General features: G+C 39.3%; 1 protein-coding gene across 4 annotated transcripts in view; it reads right to left on the bottom strand.

The window, feature by feature from the left end:
* The window catches only part of LOC126299335 (WD repeat-containing protein 7), a 324,063-nt gene that overhangs the window by 292,238 nt on the left and 13,319 nt on the right, over positions 1-18,506 (bottom strand). For all 4 annotated transcript variants that reach the window (XM_049991168.1, XM_049991166.1, XM_049991167.1 and 1 more), the window contains exon 6: positions 6,236-6,381. In XM_049991168.1, the coding sequence (XP_049847125.1) occupies positions 6,236-6,381 (146 nt within the window). The remainder of the gene's footprint in view (positions 1-6,235; positions 6,382-18,506) is intronic.

The following is an 18,506-nucleotide window of genomic DNA, read 5'->3' on the forward strand; positions in this document are numbered from 1 at the left end:
AGTTTATGTTGCACAGAACTGACTTCGAGGATAAAACTGACTAGAGGTTGGACTGTGTTGGGGACGGGGACTGAACAGTGATGTTTAATGAGCCAGCTATCTCATTCTAAAACCATTCACCACAGTGGGCCTATGTTCTAGAGATAACATTGTTGAAAAGTGAACCAGATGATACGAGCCATTAAAATGGCTTTGGTTGGTAAAACAACATGATAGCTTAGAGTTTAAGGTTCCAATCAAGTAGAAAGAGAGGTGTAGATGCAACCCCAGTCCAAAGTTAATTTTATTTTCTTTATCCCTTTTTCTTCACTCTTCACCTACTTCTGATAGCCGCATTCAGTACACTGGCTACTAAACACGCAACAAAGAGGTAAAGTACATTGATTTCATACTTAAGATGCAGCTGGTGAATTTCTTTATGATGCTACAATTTATAATTTTTTAAATGATAATCATAGAAATATTGGTAAGATAATTTTTTCTTGTACCATGGCCATCATATGAAGGGCATCTTACCACAATGGCATTTAATTTTTAATAAATATCAAGGTAAACTTGTGATACATTTGCAATATTAGTTTTTCACACGTTATTTCTGTATTCATAAACCAGCATCTAACCTAAATTCAGCAGTCTTCTTCCTTAATTTTGGTTGTATATCAACGTATTTCAACAATGACAAAATTAAAATTGTCATACAACTTGCATTGAACCCCAGACCTTAAGAGTGCCATTCTGACAATCCACATAAGGGTACCTAAAAAAAAATGTATTACTGGATGGTAGATGAATTTATCTTTTTTGCCTTCTGAGGACAATATCTGGTGTATGAAGGGGATCTAGGGTGAACAGCTTTGGGGTGACAAAGCTGGCACCTTAAGGTGTATAACTGTGCAGTCTTGTCAAAACTATCATCGATTGGTTCCTCCTGTTGTGAAAAAAAATTTTACTGTGTGTGATTCGAAAGGCGAAAAAGTAAAAGTGTTGTAAAGTATGAATAAGATGACATGGCTTCATGACAGACATACTACATTAGACTTTCAAAAAAAGGTGTAAGAAATAAAGTTGCCCATGGTTTATTTACATGAACTGTGTTAATCTGCCAGGAAGTTCCACATGTATTGTTGACAGCTGATACCATCACTTTTTTTCCTTCTTTCTTTAATGTAGATCCATGAGATATACAGAATGAAAGGTGTAGAACGTGTGTGAAAGCACACTGAGCTGAAAAAAATACAGACAGGAGGAGAAAGGTGAATGTGAAATTCAAAACTGGAGAAGACTGGCTGACTAGGCATCAAGGAAGTTTGATTTCCCAATGACAAATACGGACAGTAAAATAAATAAAAAAAAAAATTGCTGGTCTTTCTTAATGGAACCATTGTGATAAATGCCTGAAGTGATTCAGGGAAACAGTGAGAAACAGAGCGGTGAAGCTGAGGTCTTAACTCCAATCCTTTCACTAAATCCGAGTCGAATTCCATCCACAAACTGTAACATACAAACATACATATAATAGCAGAAACAAAGTTTATGAAACTTCCTCACAGATTAAAACTGTATGCCAGACTGTGACTTCAACCTGGAACATTAATCTTTCACATGTATATGTTCTACTGACTGAGCTATCCGGCCACGACTCTTGACACACCCACAACTCTACTTCCACCACGACCTCTCTCCTAATTTCCAAACTTTAGAACAGAAGTTCTATTGCATGCCTTTTGGGACTAAAACTCCTGCAGGAAAGGATTCTGCACAGAAATGGCTTAACCAAAGCCTAGGGGACTGTTTCCAGAATGAATTTACACACTTCATCTGTGTGTGCACTGATTTGAAACTTCCTAGTAGATTAAAACTATGTGCCAGGTCAACAGTTGTGTCTGGATAACAATCAACAGAGCATTTGCTCAGGAAAGGTGAAGATTCTGGGTTCGAGTCCTGCTGCAGTGCACAGATTTAATCTACTAGGGAGTTTCAATTCAGTGCACAATTTCCTGCAGAATGAAAATTCATTCTAGAAAATAAATGATGTGATTAATATCTGTGTTTCCCTGCGAATATTTAACATATACAAACAGGGCTGCCTAACAGGTTAGTGGATGAAATGCCTTTCAAAATTCTGACATTCTTGAATTACAAAGCTTGAACAATATAGTCCTCCACTGAACAACTGAGATCATAGTTCATGTTTTTATTCACTTACATGAAACAAATCTCCTAACTTATAGTAATTTTCCATTGGTATCGTTTAAACAGGAAAGGAATATAAAGTGTCTCAATAAACAGTTAGCATCTAAATACTGACAAAGCAAATTGCAAGTACAACACATCTGAAAGTGGAAAGGAAGGGAAATTAAAACACTTCAAAATTTGTAAAAAAAAAAAAAAAAAAAAAAAAAAAAAAAAAAAAAAAAAAAAAAACACCTCAAATTCGGACCCAAGAAAAATGATACATAAAAACAATGTAACATTTCAATTTCACATTAGTTTATATTATACACATCCTTGTAATTTTGTACAAGTTGTTCATTTATTATTTTAAGATTTCTGAGCTCAGCTTCTTTTACACTTTTCTTTCTCGTATTATGTTAGCCAGACAAAAAGCATCTGATTGCAATTATAAACTCCAAAAGTGAAACTATAGTGCATACATCATGCAGACACGTATTAGTGAAATATTTCCATATTTCCAACCAACACTTTTTCCAAGAAACACCTGGGCCATAAGAATACTACACCACAGAGAGTGGTGAAAGGTTGATTTGGTATAGGCAGTGCAACATACTTTTTGCAATTTGTCGCCTTATCTGGATGTGTGTTGCACCAAATGGACACACCAAAGTAGCAGCACTGCTACAGAATAACAATGCTGTCTCAAAGTGTTCTGCACACAGGAGCTTCCTCTAACAATCACAAATATCCTGAGACTACTACAGAGAATATCGCCATCACTGTGATATTAATTTGCCAATTCACCATTGAAAGCATCAGACAACTACTTTGAGGATACTAATGAACATGTTTCATAAAATGTACTGCTGGGCAATTGAAATATCTTCTGAAGAAATAAGAGAGAGAGAGAGAGAGAGAGAGAGAGAGAGAGAGAGAGAAAGAGAGAGAGAGAGAACATTAATGAATAATTCTGTATTGCTAAGTATAGGAGCCTTATGGAAAGTATAATTCTCCTTCAATATTGTCATTCACCAATTTCATTAAGTACAGGAACAGCTGAACACTGATACAGAATTAACTTATGTTCAGAAGAAATAATAATGGAAATTACAGGATGGAAAGAAAGGACAAAAGACAACCATTCACCTGCAATTAGTTAACATCGAGCACAGACCAACAACGCGTAGCCGTGTGGGGGGGAGGGGGGGGGGGGGGTTACATACGCAAGGGTTCAACCACCTGCACATGCTGGAAGAGAGCGGTAAGTTCATTCAAAAGGTCATGAAATTTTCTATGCTGTTAAGAGAATCTGAGCTCAATAAATACATCAGCTGCAGGTGAGTGGTTCCCTTATCTCAGTTTTGTTTTGAAGATTCTCAGGAGTTTCTACGCAAAATAAGATTTTCACAAAGATAGGACAAACAACACACACTATCCCTCGTGAATCTGTTGAAGTTTGGAAGCTGAAGTGTTCAGTTTGATAAAAGAATTCTCTACTTGTTTAATGAATAGTTTAAGCATTAGCTAGTTATTACCCAACCATTTCAATGAAGACAGGAAATGTTATGGGGTTGTAAGACCACAAAGCTGACTATATCTCCTCACTACAGAACATTTCAATACCTTGGCACTGTGTTCAATGGAACACTTAAGCAGAAGCAGTACTCAGAGTCAGTGCTGAATGGACAGTAAATATAGCTACTTCCCATATAGCCCACGTAAAAAGCATTGAAGTACCAAGATATTTTGGCTTTGGAGGACATTTGTAAGTCAAATAACTGTGCTAACAAGAACATAGGCTTCAAATTTAAGACTATTTAATACTTAAGTTTCATGAAAAGAATAAAATAGGTTACAAGTTAAGTATCTGGTGTCACACACAATAAAACTAAGTCACCTATTTATAGCACAAAAAGTATTTGGACACTGGCTTTTGAGCTTTTGCTGATCCTTGGACCAATTACTATGCTTGGGAACTGGTGTAAGTATTCTGACAGACTTTCCAATGTTGAAGACTGTGCAGAGCACTTCTGCAAGTAGATCTCAAGAACACAATCTGTGCAGCCCAAATTGTCACCTTGCTTACAACTATCATTGTAGACTGGCACATACAATGTTGTCAAATAAAAGCAGCCTGGAAAGTGGTTTTGACAATTTGTGACAATATAATCTAAATACCAAAGATATTTGTATATTTTCAGGAAAACTGAGCAACCTTACACAGTATGCATGCAAGATAGTTCACTAAATCAGGTGCACAATGCATTCCTTATGCTCTGAAACTTAAGGTGTCCTGTGGAGAGAGTGGGATTTGAATGTCCCAGTGAAATGTGTACCATTTCTGATTATTTTAATTTTCTTGTACACTTCATCTGCAGCAGAGCTGGCTTTGCTGGAGACTAAAGAGCTGGATACATCTTTCTTGCTTCCACACATGAAAGGAGTCCTTTACTCTTAGCTCCTGTATCTTTTCTGTCTTCCACCAATATATGTTCCAACAATACTAACTACAGACAACAATTCTCCCAGCAATTTTCACAAACTAGTGAACCTAAACATTTTATTATTAGTTTGTGCACTGCTAATCCACACTCGCCACAAAATACATTCCATTTGTCTCTCAATGTGGTGTGGTAATATTTCTGACTTTTAAGGAACATACAGGAAGAGGGATATATGGCCTTTCTATGGTAAGGCATTAAAAGGCAATTCCACCTATAATGCAAGGAGTGCTCATTGTGGGTCAAATCAGGTATCAATGTGATGCATGTTGATATATGTAACACTAATTCATAATCAAAAGGAAAAGAAACTTCCTATAGAAAACGTTTTAACTTCTAACAATGCTAGCTATGCTTCACTAAATATTAAGGTGTGGTTGTTATACAATGCTCCTAAACGGAAGAATATGCCTCCACAATTTTGGAGTACCATAGAACATCACATTAGAAGCCACTTTACCTAAATAAAAGTGATCTGATAACATGAATTCAAGAAGGATGTTAGCAAAATATTATTGCTGAGCATGAAGTCACAGACTATTTTAACTTGGTGGCTGCTTACGTATTTATCCTTTTGTAAGTCACCAGTTAGGTTTTACCTTCCATGAGTACTACTTTTTAAGACCAGACAGACAACTGTTTATGACTGTGCTTTCACTGAGAGTTGCATGTACAGTTTCTAACCTTCCTTGTATGCTGCAAAAACAGTAGTTCATTCTTACCCAATCTTCAGCATCGAAACTATGTGCTAGGACACACTTGTAAATTCTTAAATTCCTTTGATCCAAGTTAGCAAAACCTGGAAGCACGTACCATTAAAAGCCAAAAATCAAACTGCTCAAATACTTAATGTAATTCACAGCTGGACATAAGACAAAAAAAACTAGCCTAGTCTTTGGAACTGTGTGTTTCTTCCTCAGGGAGGAAAGATGGGTAGGTAGAAGAACACAAGAAAGGTGGTCAAGTCACTCAGGCCCAAGGATAACACACATGCCATGTGGCAGAGGAGAGAGAAAGATTTGTCTCATCTTCACAACAAGCGAATCACCTTCATCCTAGAGTGAGTAACCTGTCCCTACTTTCTCCCCAAGAAAGATGCTTAGTTCCTAGGGCTAGGACAGTGGCGTATTTTTATGTTTATTTCTTGGCAGTACTGAAATTTAGTCTCCAATAGGTAAGTACTGGCAACACATTCCATCTACTAGTTATTTTAAAAATAAATACTACAGCATATTACAACATACATAGCTGAGAATCACAGTAAGAGCGCATACCTCCGAGTACAAGCCATGTGAGCTATTTGCAATTCAGGAGGTTGCAAATAAGTGTTCACGAACTTTATATATGTAGGCAGTGCATTAAATGTGAAATGTGCCAGTAAATAAAGTACTATTCAGGTGACTAAAAAGTAAAAGGATTGTTCAGCTATCTTCAAAATTTACATGCCAGTTTTCATTTGAGAAAACACTGCTCACATTTATCCATTCCTTTATTTTTTAGTCAAAGTCTATATAACTAAAAAAAAAATTATTTATGGAATCTGTTACTACTAAACTTACTTGGCTGGTAGTTTGTACATGTATGCTTTCCCTTCATCACTCCAAACCAAGACACGATCAGCTGCAAGAAATTCACCACCCATCCAGCGCTCGCCACGTGAAGCTATAACCGAACACAGCACCGAGAAGTCTCCAGCGTCATATATCTGAGTAAAATGGGAAACAATACTATCAGTTCTGACAACAGAATTATTCTGTAGCTGTACTAAGTGTACACGTCCTTGCAAAAGGAATCTGAAATGTGCAATTATGTGGCAATGTGCTGGAATTCTGTAACAACCAAAGGTCCAAACTTTTTAAAAATAATGTAAAGCATTCTTAAGCAAGGAAACTAGAAATATATTATGTAAATAAAGACGCTTATTGACAGTGTCTTCCCATGCACGATTGTTAGATGGAATAGCAAGGGTTTGGCGGCTTGCTAACTATATACATTCTGGCTTAGTGTGACACCAGAAAACACAGTGTTTGTTGGTTGGAAGAAGAGTGTTATGGGAGTGAACAGTAATGTTATCATCCCTCTTTCAAGGGGGTAGTCCACATGGTGTGTGATGTCAGAATGATTTTGATCAATTGTGGTAACATAAGAGGGGTCAAACTGCAGCACTGACAAAAGTACTGATGCCAGACATAATTTACAAAAAGAGGTAAACGTAGTTGAGTTTTGCCAGTCTACAGGTCAGATGGCAGACAAGGGCTTTCCAAAGTCTTGTTGGCAACAAGAGGCACCTAACCTGTACCTGACAGCCATGCCACCCTGATGCAAGACAAGACAAGACAAATCCTTCTAATTGACAGATCAGTAACAGCAAAAGTGAAAAGACTAAAATTCCAATGAACATCAGTAGGACCAGAAACAGTAAAATAAAGTGAAAAAATAATAAAGTCAGTAGTGGAAGAGCAGTCAGTCTAGTGTCTCCTGAGGCTCAATGTGCAGAAAGGACATCCTTCCCATGGCCATTCCACTCCCAATTCATTATTGTGGAAGTTTTAAAGATGGTAACATAACTAAGTCTCCTGAGGAAGTAAGAAAACCTGCTCAACTGTTCTTTCATTATTTAGTATTGAGGATGAGGAAGCTGTAAGGTCTCTACTTCAGAGTGCTATACGTCAGGGGCTCCCCACTAAGTAAGACAAGATGTGGCAGAAAAAAGGGGCTAACTTCATCTAAAACAAATTCAAACAGAGCAAAAGAGGGGTGACCAATGCACCTGACAGAGGAGATAATGGAGAGCGGGCCTAGGCACAGCACAAGTTGGAAACTTTCCCAACTCCAACCAGACTGCCCCATCCTGAAAGTATTTTATAGTGTTATATTTGATAATAAAAACAACTTTTTTTTGGAATAAAAGTACCAGTTCAACTGATCGTATGTCATCTGTCAACATCAGAAGTTCAAGATCCAGAAGACCCAGCTTGCCATGGAGAGCCAGAATGAGCGAGCATTCCACCAGGATGTGAGCTGCTGTTTAAGGATCTGTTACAACAATGTGGGGGGATAGCTCATTATATAACACAAAACTGTGTGTGTGACTGTGGCCTTACTGATGAGGAGGATGGTGGATTCCTTCTGGAATGAGGAGGAGGAGGCCACTAGATTTTCCATCTCCGAGTGAATAAAGATTTTATCTGAATCTGGGGCTGTGAAAGTGAATGTTGAGTAACTGCTTCTCTAACTGAATATTCAGCCAATTCATTCTCCAGACTACCATTGTGACTTGGGGCCCAAAAAGACAACTCACCAGTTATTACAAGCAGGGGCAGGAAGATGATCTTTACTAGCAGATATCGCAGGGAAATAAGAGTAACATCAACAGAATGGAGAAACCTCATTGAGCCATCACAATTTAAAATGGAGTTGAGGGAGAACTGTTTAACAAAATGTAGGGCTCTTAATTGGTATCAGCTCCACCAGAAAAAAACTAGACATTTCCAGCACAAAATTTCTTCCTTGCTGGAGATGTGAAAAGATATCCCATTCAGTCAATGGTTTTGTACACTGAGGTGGTGAAAGTCATGGAATAACTATATATATATATATATTAGTATAGTGCACACAAAGTATAAAAGGATAATGCAATGGCGAAGCTGTCATTTGTACTCAGGTGATTCACGTGAAACTGTTTGACGCGACTATGCCTACATGATGGGAATTAACTGACTTTGAATGTGAAATGGTAGTTGGAGATGGATGCATGGGATATTCCATTTTGCAAATCGTTACAATACTTAATATTCCTAAGTCCACAGTGTCAAGAGTGTGCCGACAATACCAAATTTTGGACGTTACCTCTCACAACTGACAACACAGTGGTCTACAGCCTTCACTTAATGACAGAGCAGCAACATTTGTTTAGAGTTGTCAGCATTAACACATAAGCAACACTATCAAATAACTGTAGAAAGCAATATCGGATGTACGAGAAACATGCAGTGAAATAGCAGACAACTGACATGAGCACCTTCGCTAACAACATGCCATCACCTACAACATTTCTCTTGGGCTTGTGACCACATCGATTGGACCTTAGATGACTGGAAAACTGCGATCTGGTCAGATGAAGCTGTTTCAACTGGTAGGAGCTGATGGTAGGATTAGAGTGTGGTGCAGATCCCACAAAGCTATGGACCCCAGCTGTCAGCAAAGCACTGTGCAAGCTGGTGGTGGCTCCATAATGGTGGGCTGTGTTTACATGGAATAGACTGGATCCTCTGGTCCAACTGAACTGATCAATGACTGGAAATGGTTATGTTCATCTACTTGGAGAGCATTTGCAGCCCTCCACAAATTTCACGTTCCCAAACAATGATGGAAATTTTACGGATGACATGATTGTTCATGACTGGTTCGGAGAACATTCTTGACAATTCAAGCGAATGATTTGGCCATCCAGATCACCTGTCACGAATCCCATTGAACATTTATGGAACATGAGGAAAGTTCAATTCGTGCACAAAATCTTGCACAAGCAACACTTTAGCAATTATGGATGCCTATAGAGGCAGCATGGCTCAATATTTCTGCAGGGGAAATTGTTGAGTCCATGCCACAGAGAGTTGCTGCATTATGTTGGACAACAGGACATCCAACACTATACCAGGATCTCCTGACCTGTCACCTAAGTGCAGGTATCAGTGTATGTGATGGTAGCACCCCGACACTGCTGAAAATCCAAGAGAAATACATGGTGAAAGCTCATAAGGGTGCTGAAACTAAGTCCTTGAAATAGATTGGCCCTAATACATGGTACAGTCACATTAATGTAACCACTAACTACAGTCAACACTAATGTGCAATAACCACTCACAGACGGCACATGACAGTATTAGCATTGTAAGGTATACAAACCATGTTATGGGGACACAAAACAGAGCAGTTGTCATAATACAGAAACAAAGTGATTTATCTTATGTCCAAAAGGCCTTGCTCATTGGCTTTTGGGTGGAGGGTGGAAACATTTATAGAACAGCTAAATTTGTAAACTGTTTGTGTGCCACTGTGGTTAACATGTACTGAGCATGGCAAAATGGCACTACCCAAAAAAAGCCAGTGCCAATGCAACAGTGGCGCACCACAGGCCATACATACATGACCAGGGTGAACAATGGCTGCAGGGATGTGCACGGGTAAACAGACATGCAACTGTTGAGAACTGAACACTCCAATGAACCAAGGGACTATCAAAAGTGTGTCTTCAACAACCGTTCAGTGAACGTTGCTGCGTATGGACCTGTGCAACAGGCGCTTTGTTCATGCAGCCAGCTGACTGCTCTTCACTGGCAACTAAAGCCAAAATTTACATGCCAATACTGCAACTGGACGTCTACCGAATGCTGACAGATGGCCTTTTCAGATGAATCACGTTTTATGCTTCATTGGGCAGATGTCAGTTGGCATGTATGGCATGAAACATCTGAAAGCAGCATCCAGGAGGGAACATTATGATCTGGGGAATATTTATGTGGCATTTGCTGGGTGATATTATTCTGAAAGGCACAATGGATCAACCCAAGTATGCATCTATCCTTGGGAACCATCTCCACTCCTACATGTAGTTTGCTTTTCCTCAATATGATGGCATTTGCCAGCAGGGCAACTAACATGAGACAGCTCACAGTGTACATGTGTGGTTCAAAGAGCAGTAGGATGAGATTACTATTCGCTCCTGACCACCTAACTTCCTGAATATAAACCCAATCAAGAATCTGTGGGACCACCTCAATCACACTGTTTGCACCACGGTTCCTCAATGGAAAAGTTTAGCATGGCTGACCACATCACTGGAGTTGGCATGACTCCACATCCCTGTCAGTACATTCCAGAACCTTACTTACTCTTTGTGCACATCTCACACTTGAAAAGGTTGTTACTCAGGCTTTTGACAGTTGGTCACATTAATGTGACTGGACAGTGTACATGGTATAGGTACTACCCAAAGAAGAGTACGTGGGATTATAACCAAGGGAGAATGAACAAGGAGCACATTCTAAGCAGGGGTTATGGGAGGTCCCTGCAGAGGGTCCAAGGGTGAGTATCAGCAGTTTGACAAATCTTGCATGAAAGAAGAATGCTATAAAAGAGGACCATTAGGAAATTTTTACACGATGATTATGTAAGTGAGCAAGATAGGGTATAGTCAGAACTCAACAGGGAAGATCCCCACTTGAACAAGACTGTCTACAGCACTCATCCAAAAGGCTCCAGTGGTGTCTTACTCCATGATGCACAGGATCATATAATTTACAAGTCTATGAAGTGACAATCTCAAGCTAGGCAACCACGGTTTCATCAGGAAAAAGCCAGGGCCTGGCAAATATGGAGTACAGCAGTGCAATCTGCACCCCAAGAGGTGTAGCTGTGGAAGCAATGAGCATTAAGTTTTCGCATGCAGCTAGTCTATGAGGACTAACATGGGGCAGCCATGTCAGCTTTCTATAAGGGAGGGATCCTAAAAATTGAGACTGTGCAACAATGTCCAAGCACTAGGTACCTAAGTACAGTTTTGGGTCAGAATGAACTGTGGTACTATGACAGTAAAGTATGTCTAATGTTTCCACAGGAGATAATTGGTGACCATGGAGAAAGGTCCAAACAGGACCCTTGCAATGCTTCCTTGCAGTTGTTCAGTCAAGGCTACAGACAGAGCTACAGCTACTTGGGGGCCAACAGCACGGATTTAACCACTGGTCTAAAATAACCTCACTTATGGTAACATGGAAGAGTACAACACTCAGCACAGAATCCTGAAGGACCCAGTGGGACTGAGTGACATACCAAAACTGACCTAATACAACATGAGAACTGAAAATTTACAAATTAAAAAGCTGCAGGAAGCATCACAAGCCCCAGTCATGGACAGTAAGGACAATGTGATGGATCCAAGTGGCATCATATGCCTTACATAGGTAAAAAAGAAGCTTTACGAGATGTTATTTAAAAAAAACTTTTAGGATTGCTGTTTCCAATGTAAGCAGATGGTCAGTTTTAGATCATCTCTACATTAAACAAAAATGATGGAGGACAAAAGGCTCCAAGATTCGAGAACCCACCATAATCATTGGACTACCATTCTTTTAAGCAATTTGCAGAGCACATAGGTGGGGCTAACTGGTGAATAGAAGTTAAGTATTTGCCTCGTTTAAGGATTGGATAATGACACTACTTCTCCATTGTGAAGAGAAAACATCTTCTAGCTAAATATGGTTGAAGACCACAAGCAGACGTAAATGTGCTTGCATTCAGATATTAGATTATCTGATTATGAATCAAATCAAAGCCTTTGGCCATATAGCGAGATGAGTCAAGAACCTGAAGCAATTCCCAGTCAGTGAAAGGTTCATTATACAGGGTGTTACAAAAAAGGTACGGCCAAACTTTCAGTAAACATTCCTCACACACAAAGAAAGAAAATATGTTATGTGGACATGGGTTCGGAAATGCTTACCTTCCATGTTAGAGCTCATTTTATTACGTCTTTTCAAATCACATTAATCATGGAATGGAAACACACAGCAACAGAACGCACCAGCGTGACTTCAAACACTGTTACAGGAAATGTTCAAAATGTCATCCGTTAGCGAAGATACAGGCATCCACCCTCCGTCGTACAGAATCCCTGGTGCATCCCTGGAGAATGGCGTATTATATCACAGCCATCCACAATACGAGCACGAAGGGTCTCTACATTTGGTACTGGGGTTGTGTAGACAAGAGCTTTCAAATTACCCCATAAATGAATGTCAAGAGGGTTGAGGTCAGGAGAGCATGGAGGCCATGGACTTGGTCCGCCTCTACCAATCCATCGGTCACCGAATCTGTTGTTGTGAAGCGTACGAACACTGACTGAAATGTGCAGGAGCTCCATCGTGCACGAACCACATGTTTCGTACTTGTAAAGGCACATGTTCTAGCAGCACAGGTAGAGTATCCCATATGAAATCATGATAATGTGCTCCATTGAGTGTAGGTGGAAGAACATGGGGCCCAATCAAGACATCACCAACAATGCCTGCCCAAATGTTCACAGAAAATCTGTGTTGATGACATGATTGCACAATTGCGTGCGGATTCTCGTCAGCCCATACATGTTGATTGTGAAAATTTACAATTTGATCATGTTGGAATGAAGCCTAATCTGTAAAGAGAACATTTGCACTGAAATGAGGATTGACACATTGTTGGATGAACCATTGGCAGAAGTGTACCCGTGGAGGCCAATCAGCTGCTGATAGTGCCTGCATACACTGTACATGGTACAGAAACAACTGGTTCTCCCGTAGCACTCTCCATACAGTGACGCGGACAACATTACCTTGTACAGCAACAACTTCTCTGACGCTGACATTAGGGTTATCATCAACTGCACGAAGAATTGCCTCGTCCATTGCAGGTGTCCTCGTCGTCCTAGGTCTTCCCAAATCACGAGTCATACGCTGGAATGTTCCGTGCTCCCTAAGACGCCGATCAATTGCTTCAAACGTCTTCCTGTCGGGACACCTTTGCTCTGGAAATCTGTCTCGATACAAACGTACCACGCCACAGCTATTGCCGCGTGCCAATCCATACACCAAATGGGCATCTGCCAACTCGGCACTTGTAAACGTTGCACTGACTGCAGTAGCATGTCAACACAAGCACCGAAGTCAACATTACCTTCCTTCAATTGGGCCAACTGGTGGTGAATCGAGGAAGTACAGTACATACTGACGAAACTAAAATGAGCTCTAACGTGGAAATTAAGCGTTTCTGGGCACATGTCCACATAACATCTTTTCTTTATTTGAGTGTGAGGAATGTTTCCTGAAAGTTTGGCCGTACCTTTTTGTAACACCCTGTTTAACTCAGGGTTACAGACAGTAAATGAAGGTTCGCAGGAGAGCTTCTGTAAAGTTTGGAAGGTAGGAGACGAGGTACTGGCAGAAGTAAAGCTGCGAGGACAGGGCACGAGTCGTGCTTGGGTAGCCCAGTTGGTAGAGCACTTGCCCGCTAAAGGCAAAGGTCCCAAGTTCGAGTCTCAGTCCGGCACACAGTTTTAATCTGCCAGGAAGTTTCATATCGGCGCACTCTGCTGCAGAGTGAAAATATCATTCAGTATTTATGTAAGTTTGCCATACTTCACAAGTGATTTTTTCGATTATTTCTTTACATGTTGCCTTTCTCGAGGGATATAAACCTGAAAGATTTTTGAAAACACTTGCAAAAACAAAAATATGACCAAAGCCTCCTCATTTTTTGCAATGGACCATAAAAATCTACAAGCAAAGTATCTTTTAGTTCATCTGGTTGGATATTTTGCTGTGGTAACCTGCTGGTCTGATTATTCACCTATACGCTGTGACATCTCTAACACGTCTGTATTCTATGGTATACTCTTTTTTTTTATCATCCTATCAGTACAAATTCTTTCCATTCTACCACACATTTTCTTATACTTACATGCCCCTACCTTAAATGGCATTTTATAAAACTTTGGCAATTTGGCATTTGTCCTTACCCTCCAACTTTTGCTTTATTATTCCTATATGCCATCTTTTGATACCTCCTCAAGTTTTTCCGTAGATCTATAATTTTCTTTTCTTCAGGGATTGCTTTAAAAAAATATTTCCAAGCATGTTGAGAACAACATGCTTGGAAATATGTCCTATCTTATCGTCCCAATCCTCTCTTATGTGTACTCTGCACAGTGCATCTGGCATGTTATTTTGTATTCCTTTAATGGATTTATCTAAAATTGTGACTTTTGTAAGTACACTGTCCACCGAGTTAGTCTCCCATGAGCCAATTCAAGTTTCTTCAGGAACACTAATGCTCTATGCTCAGTGTACACATGTCATATGCCTCCAGAAATAGATACTAAGTTTTTGGAAACCTCAAACTAAGGCTAGGTGCTCTCAAGAATTGTTTATGTACCTAGTCAAATTCAAGTTGCAAATGCAACTGGCCAAATATCTTTGTTCTCTTCATCAGCAAACTTTAAAAAAGATGACTAAACCATACCCATTTCTGGCTGTACTGCAGAAATGCCTGCTCAGATCTGAATGATTTAATGATATAATACATAGTCTCTAAATGCTTCTTTTAAATTCTCTTATGCTTCCTGACATCATCATTCTATTCTTATTTTTGCTTTGGGCTCAGTAACCTGTACAAATTTGGATAGTTTTGTAAGAGCTACACATCCCTAAAATGACCTGGGTTGTTTTCTGTTTGATTTTGAACTTTCATGGCCTCAATTTTTTCTGGGCAAGGTTTCACACCTTCAGAGGTATGCAGTCACCCCAAAACTTAATTTCTCTCTACACAAATTCTTCTTTTTTTTCCCTTCAATGGAAGAAGTCATTTCCCTTTCCTTAATGCTTGAAATGATGTTAAGGAACTCAGTGCTCACACCATGTGAATGTGGCAATAAGTCATAAAAATACACAATTTTCGCATCTCTCACTACGTGTACTTTTTCTCTTTCACCAACAAAAGATTTACATATTAATTGGTAACACTATTGTACCTCAATCCAACATTCTTTCAATTTTCTCTTCTACAGCTCCAATTTGAGGATGGTATGGAATACTGCTTTACTGTAAATGGTTCATGTGATTCTACAACAAACACATTCAAAAATTTTAACTACACCTTGTTTCTTACAAAATACTGCTCTATTCACCCACAGTAGTTCTCTTCACTCTTGTCTGACATTTTGCCACCTTCCACTTGAGTAATTACTGTTTCTAAGTCATCATTAAGTTCTCTGTCCATTTATTCAGCCCGATTCACCATCATTTTCTTCCTTCTCTATTTTCCCTCCTACAGATAGTGGACACATTTAAGCTACCTACAGTACTGCTTAAATCCAGCACACTGTACATTGACACATACGTCTTCTGTTCTCAGTTCCACTGTATATTGACCACAATCTATATCAGCTCTAAACTCTCCCAGTAAATCCATTCCAATAGTTACACATACACACAGATTCATCTCTCCCCCTGTAACCCTTCAACTATGACTGGCATTACCATCTCCTTGCCACTTCAATTTCTCCTACTCTTTCCAAAAAATTATAATAGATTATGGTTACTACCTATAAGAGCTGCTCTTTTGTTTTAGTATACTTTCTCCATCAATAAATTTATGGTATTCCTTCCTGTCCAGAAAATGTACAAATGTATTTGTTTTTTGGACAATTCTTCACAATACTTTTTTAGTGTTTTCCATTACTGACAATGATATATAGGTTTACTTCTTACACACTATTACTACTGCTTCCTGCTTAGCTCTGGTTCAGTATTTATCAAGAAAAATTTTCGCAAAAGCATCAAAATTTTCAAACCTTATATTGATAATTATTACTTTGGACCTATTTAATCACAACCAAATAAAACTTTTTTTTGTGCCACACGCATTTTGCCTTTGTTATTTTCAAGGTATTTTCAGTGGCCTGGAACACACATTTTGTTTGTACTATTCTGCTTTACTTTTGGACATTGTATGTGGGGGTCATAAGCAGTTCTGCCATTTTCTGCTTTTCATAGAACTGATATTGTTGCAACTGTTTATACCTTTTCTGTGTATTGCCATAAGTTGAACAGCAATATTTCCTTCATGAACATTCTTTTCAAGTAACTTCATTTAATCCTGAATTGCAGAGGTGATCTATTATTTTTTCCACCTTTTCTCCAGCTTGTTGCTTATGTTCTCAGAAAACCTACCAACAATAAATTTTACCTTTGTCTTTGCCTTGCCTACCTTCTTCCACAGTCTTTTCAAAAATCTCCATTTTGGCTGCACCTCACCTCATTGTAGGATTCCACGAGATTGGCAACTAAAGACATGGTATACTGATATTTGGAGATTCTATGTTGGAAATTATGTCTTCAGATCAGTTATGCATCTGATACAAGTAATGACAAAAATCCTCTACTGTTGTAGCTGTTATAAGCATGCAGTGACAGTGTGCACAAATTAAAATACAGGCACTGACAAATGTGGAGTATATTCCTCTATATAATGTCCTACTCTGTGGCATTCACAAAACGGTTTCAGTTCAATGACTGGTATGACACACCTTAAAGATTATTCATATTAAAGCACAGTCCTTTAAGTGTTTGGAGTTCATATTGTGAACACACATTGTTTAACTTTCACACAGTCAATCCACAATTAGAAGTGCACCACACGTTTCATGTAACATTAATTGCTGACTTTCTGTAGTTCACATTGATACAATGCTCATACTAATTTATAAGGATTGACTGAAAAGTAATGCCACCACCTTCGTAACTCTTCAACAGTTGGCAGCATTGGTACGCAGCAGGTACTGGCTTGTTCTGTAGCCTCTTCTCTACAGCTCCACTTGGCAGGAAGCCTTAACACTGAACAGTTGTGTTGTTACAGTGTAAAGTACAGAGCCCTGCACAGACAGACAGTCAATGCAATTTAAGCAATGTGCAGTCATTGAAATCTTGACAGGAGAAGGTGTCACCCCAAAGGAGATTCATCAGAGAATGAAAGCAGTTTATGGTGAAAGTGTTAATGTGAGTACTGTGCATTGTTGGGCGAGTAAGTTTAAAGGTGTTGAGGCGGCAACATCTGACCTGCGTGACAAAGATTTGGATGTCCTGTGACAGCAACCATTGAATTTCACATGCAAAATGTTGACAGACTGATTCAGGACAATTGTCGTATCAATCAGAAACTGCAAGCACAAGCAACATTTCACAAGAATATGTGGGTCACATTGTTGCTTTCCTTGGCTATTTGAATTTCTGTGCATGATGGGTACCCCTGATGCTGACTCCTGAAATGAAAGTGCACAGACTTGAAATTTGCCATGAACTCCTCTCTTGCTATGAGAATGAAAACACACAGTACTCACATCAACACAATCACCATAAACTGCTTTTATTCTCTGATGTATCTGCTTTGGAGTGACGCCTGTCAATAATTCAATGACTGCACATTGCTTAAATTGCATTGACACTGTCTGCACAGGGTTCTATGCTTTACACTGTAACAACACAGCTGTTCAATGCCAAGGCTTCCCAGAACTGGAGCTGTAGAGAAGAGGCTACGGAACAAGCCAGTACCTGCCACATACCAATGCTGCCAACTGTTGAAGAGTTACGAAGGTGGAGGCATTACTTTTCAGTCAACCCTCGTAAATGATTTATCCCTGTTCTCACGCATGGGGAGGGGAAAAAAAAGTCAACAACAGTCACACCATCACACCAAATGTATGTTTCTTTTCCATCGCTGCCATATCCCTTGATTGTTCAGTTTCGACAGTCGAAGACAGGCTCTCGCATAGAAAAGAGATACAAAAATACAGTGAAACATTTATGTTTCAGTAGATGTACTATTTCAATATACTGACATTTATTACTAAACATAATAAATAAAACAAAATACTAAAGGAAAAAATTAATACCAGCTGCCATTACAACTGTGCATTTTAGCCATCTACCTAGATTAAACACTATCAGCAGGTTTAATGCATGACTTGGGGCTCAAGTAAACAGTAATAGCAAGGAAGAAGGCCAAAACCATCATAGGAGCCAGCTTGGTTCCAACACAATGCACGTTAACTTCCAAGGGTTGGAGACTGATCATCAGTGAAATGTGTTTCTTGGAGAGCAAAACTGATCGCCCAACAGGAAGATGTTTTTGTTATGTTCGGAAGGTGACAGTAATACCTACTTCAATTCCACAGAATTATCACATTAAAAGCATCCCGGTTAGGCATGAAGGGGGCCAAAGGGACCGGTCATACCTGAG

The sequence above is a fragment of the Schistocerca gregaria genome, chromosome X (genome assembly GCF_023897955.1).
Source record: "Schistocerca gregaria isolate iqSchGreg1 chromosome X, iqSchGreg1.2, whole genome shotgun sequence".
Lineage (NCBI taxonomy): Eukaryota > Metazoa > Arthropoda > Insecta > Orthoptera > Acrididae > Schistocerca > Schistocerca gregaria.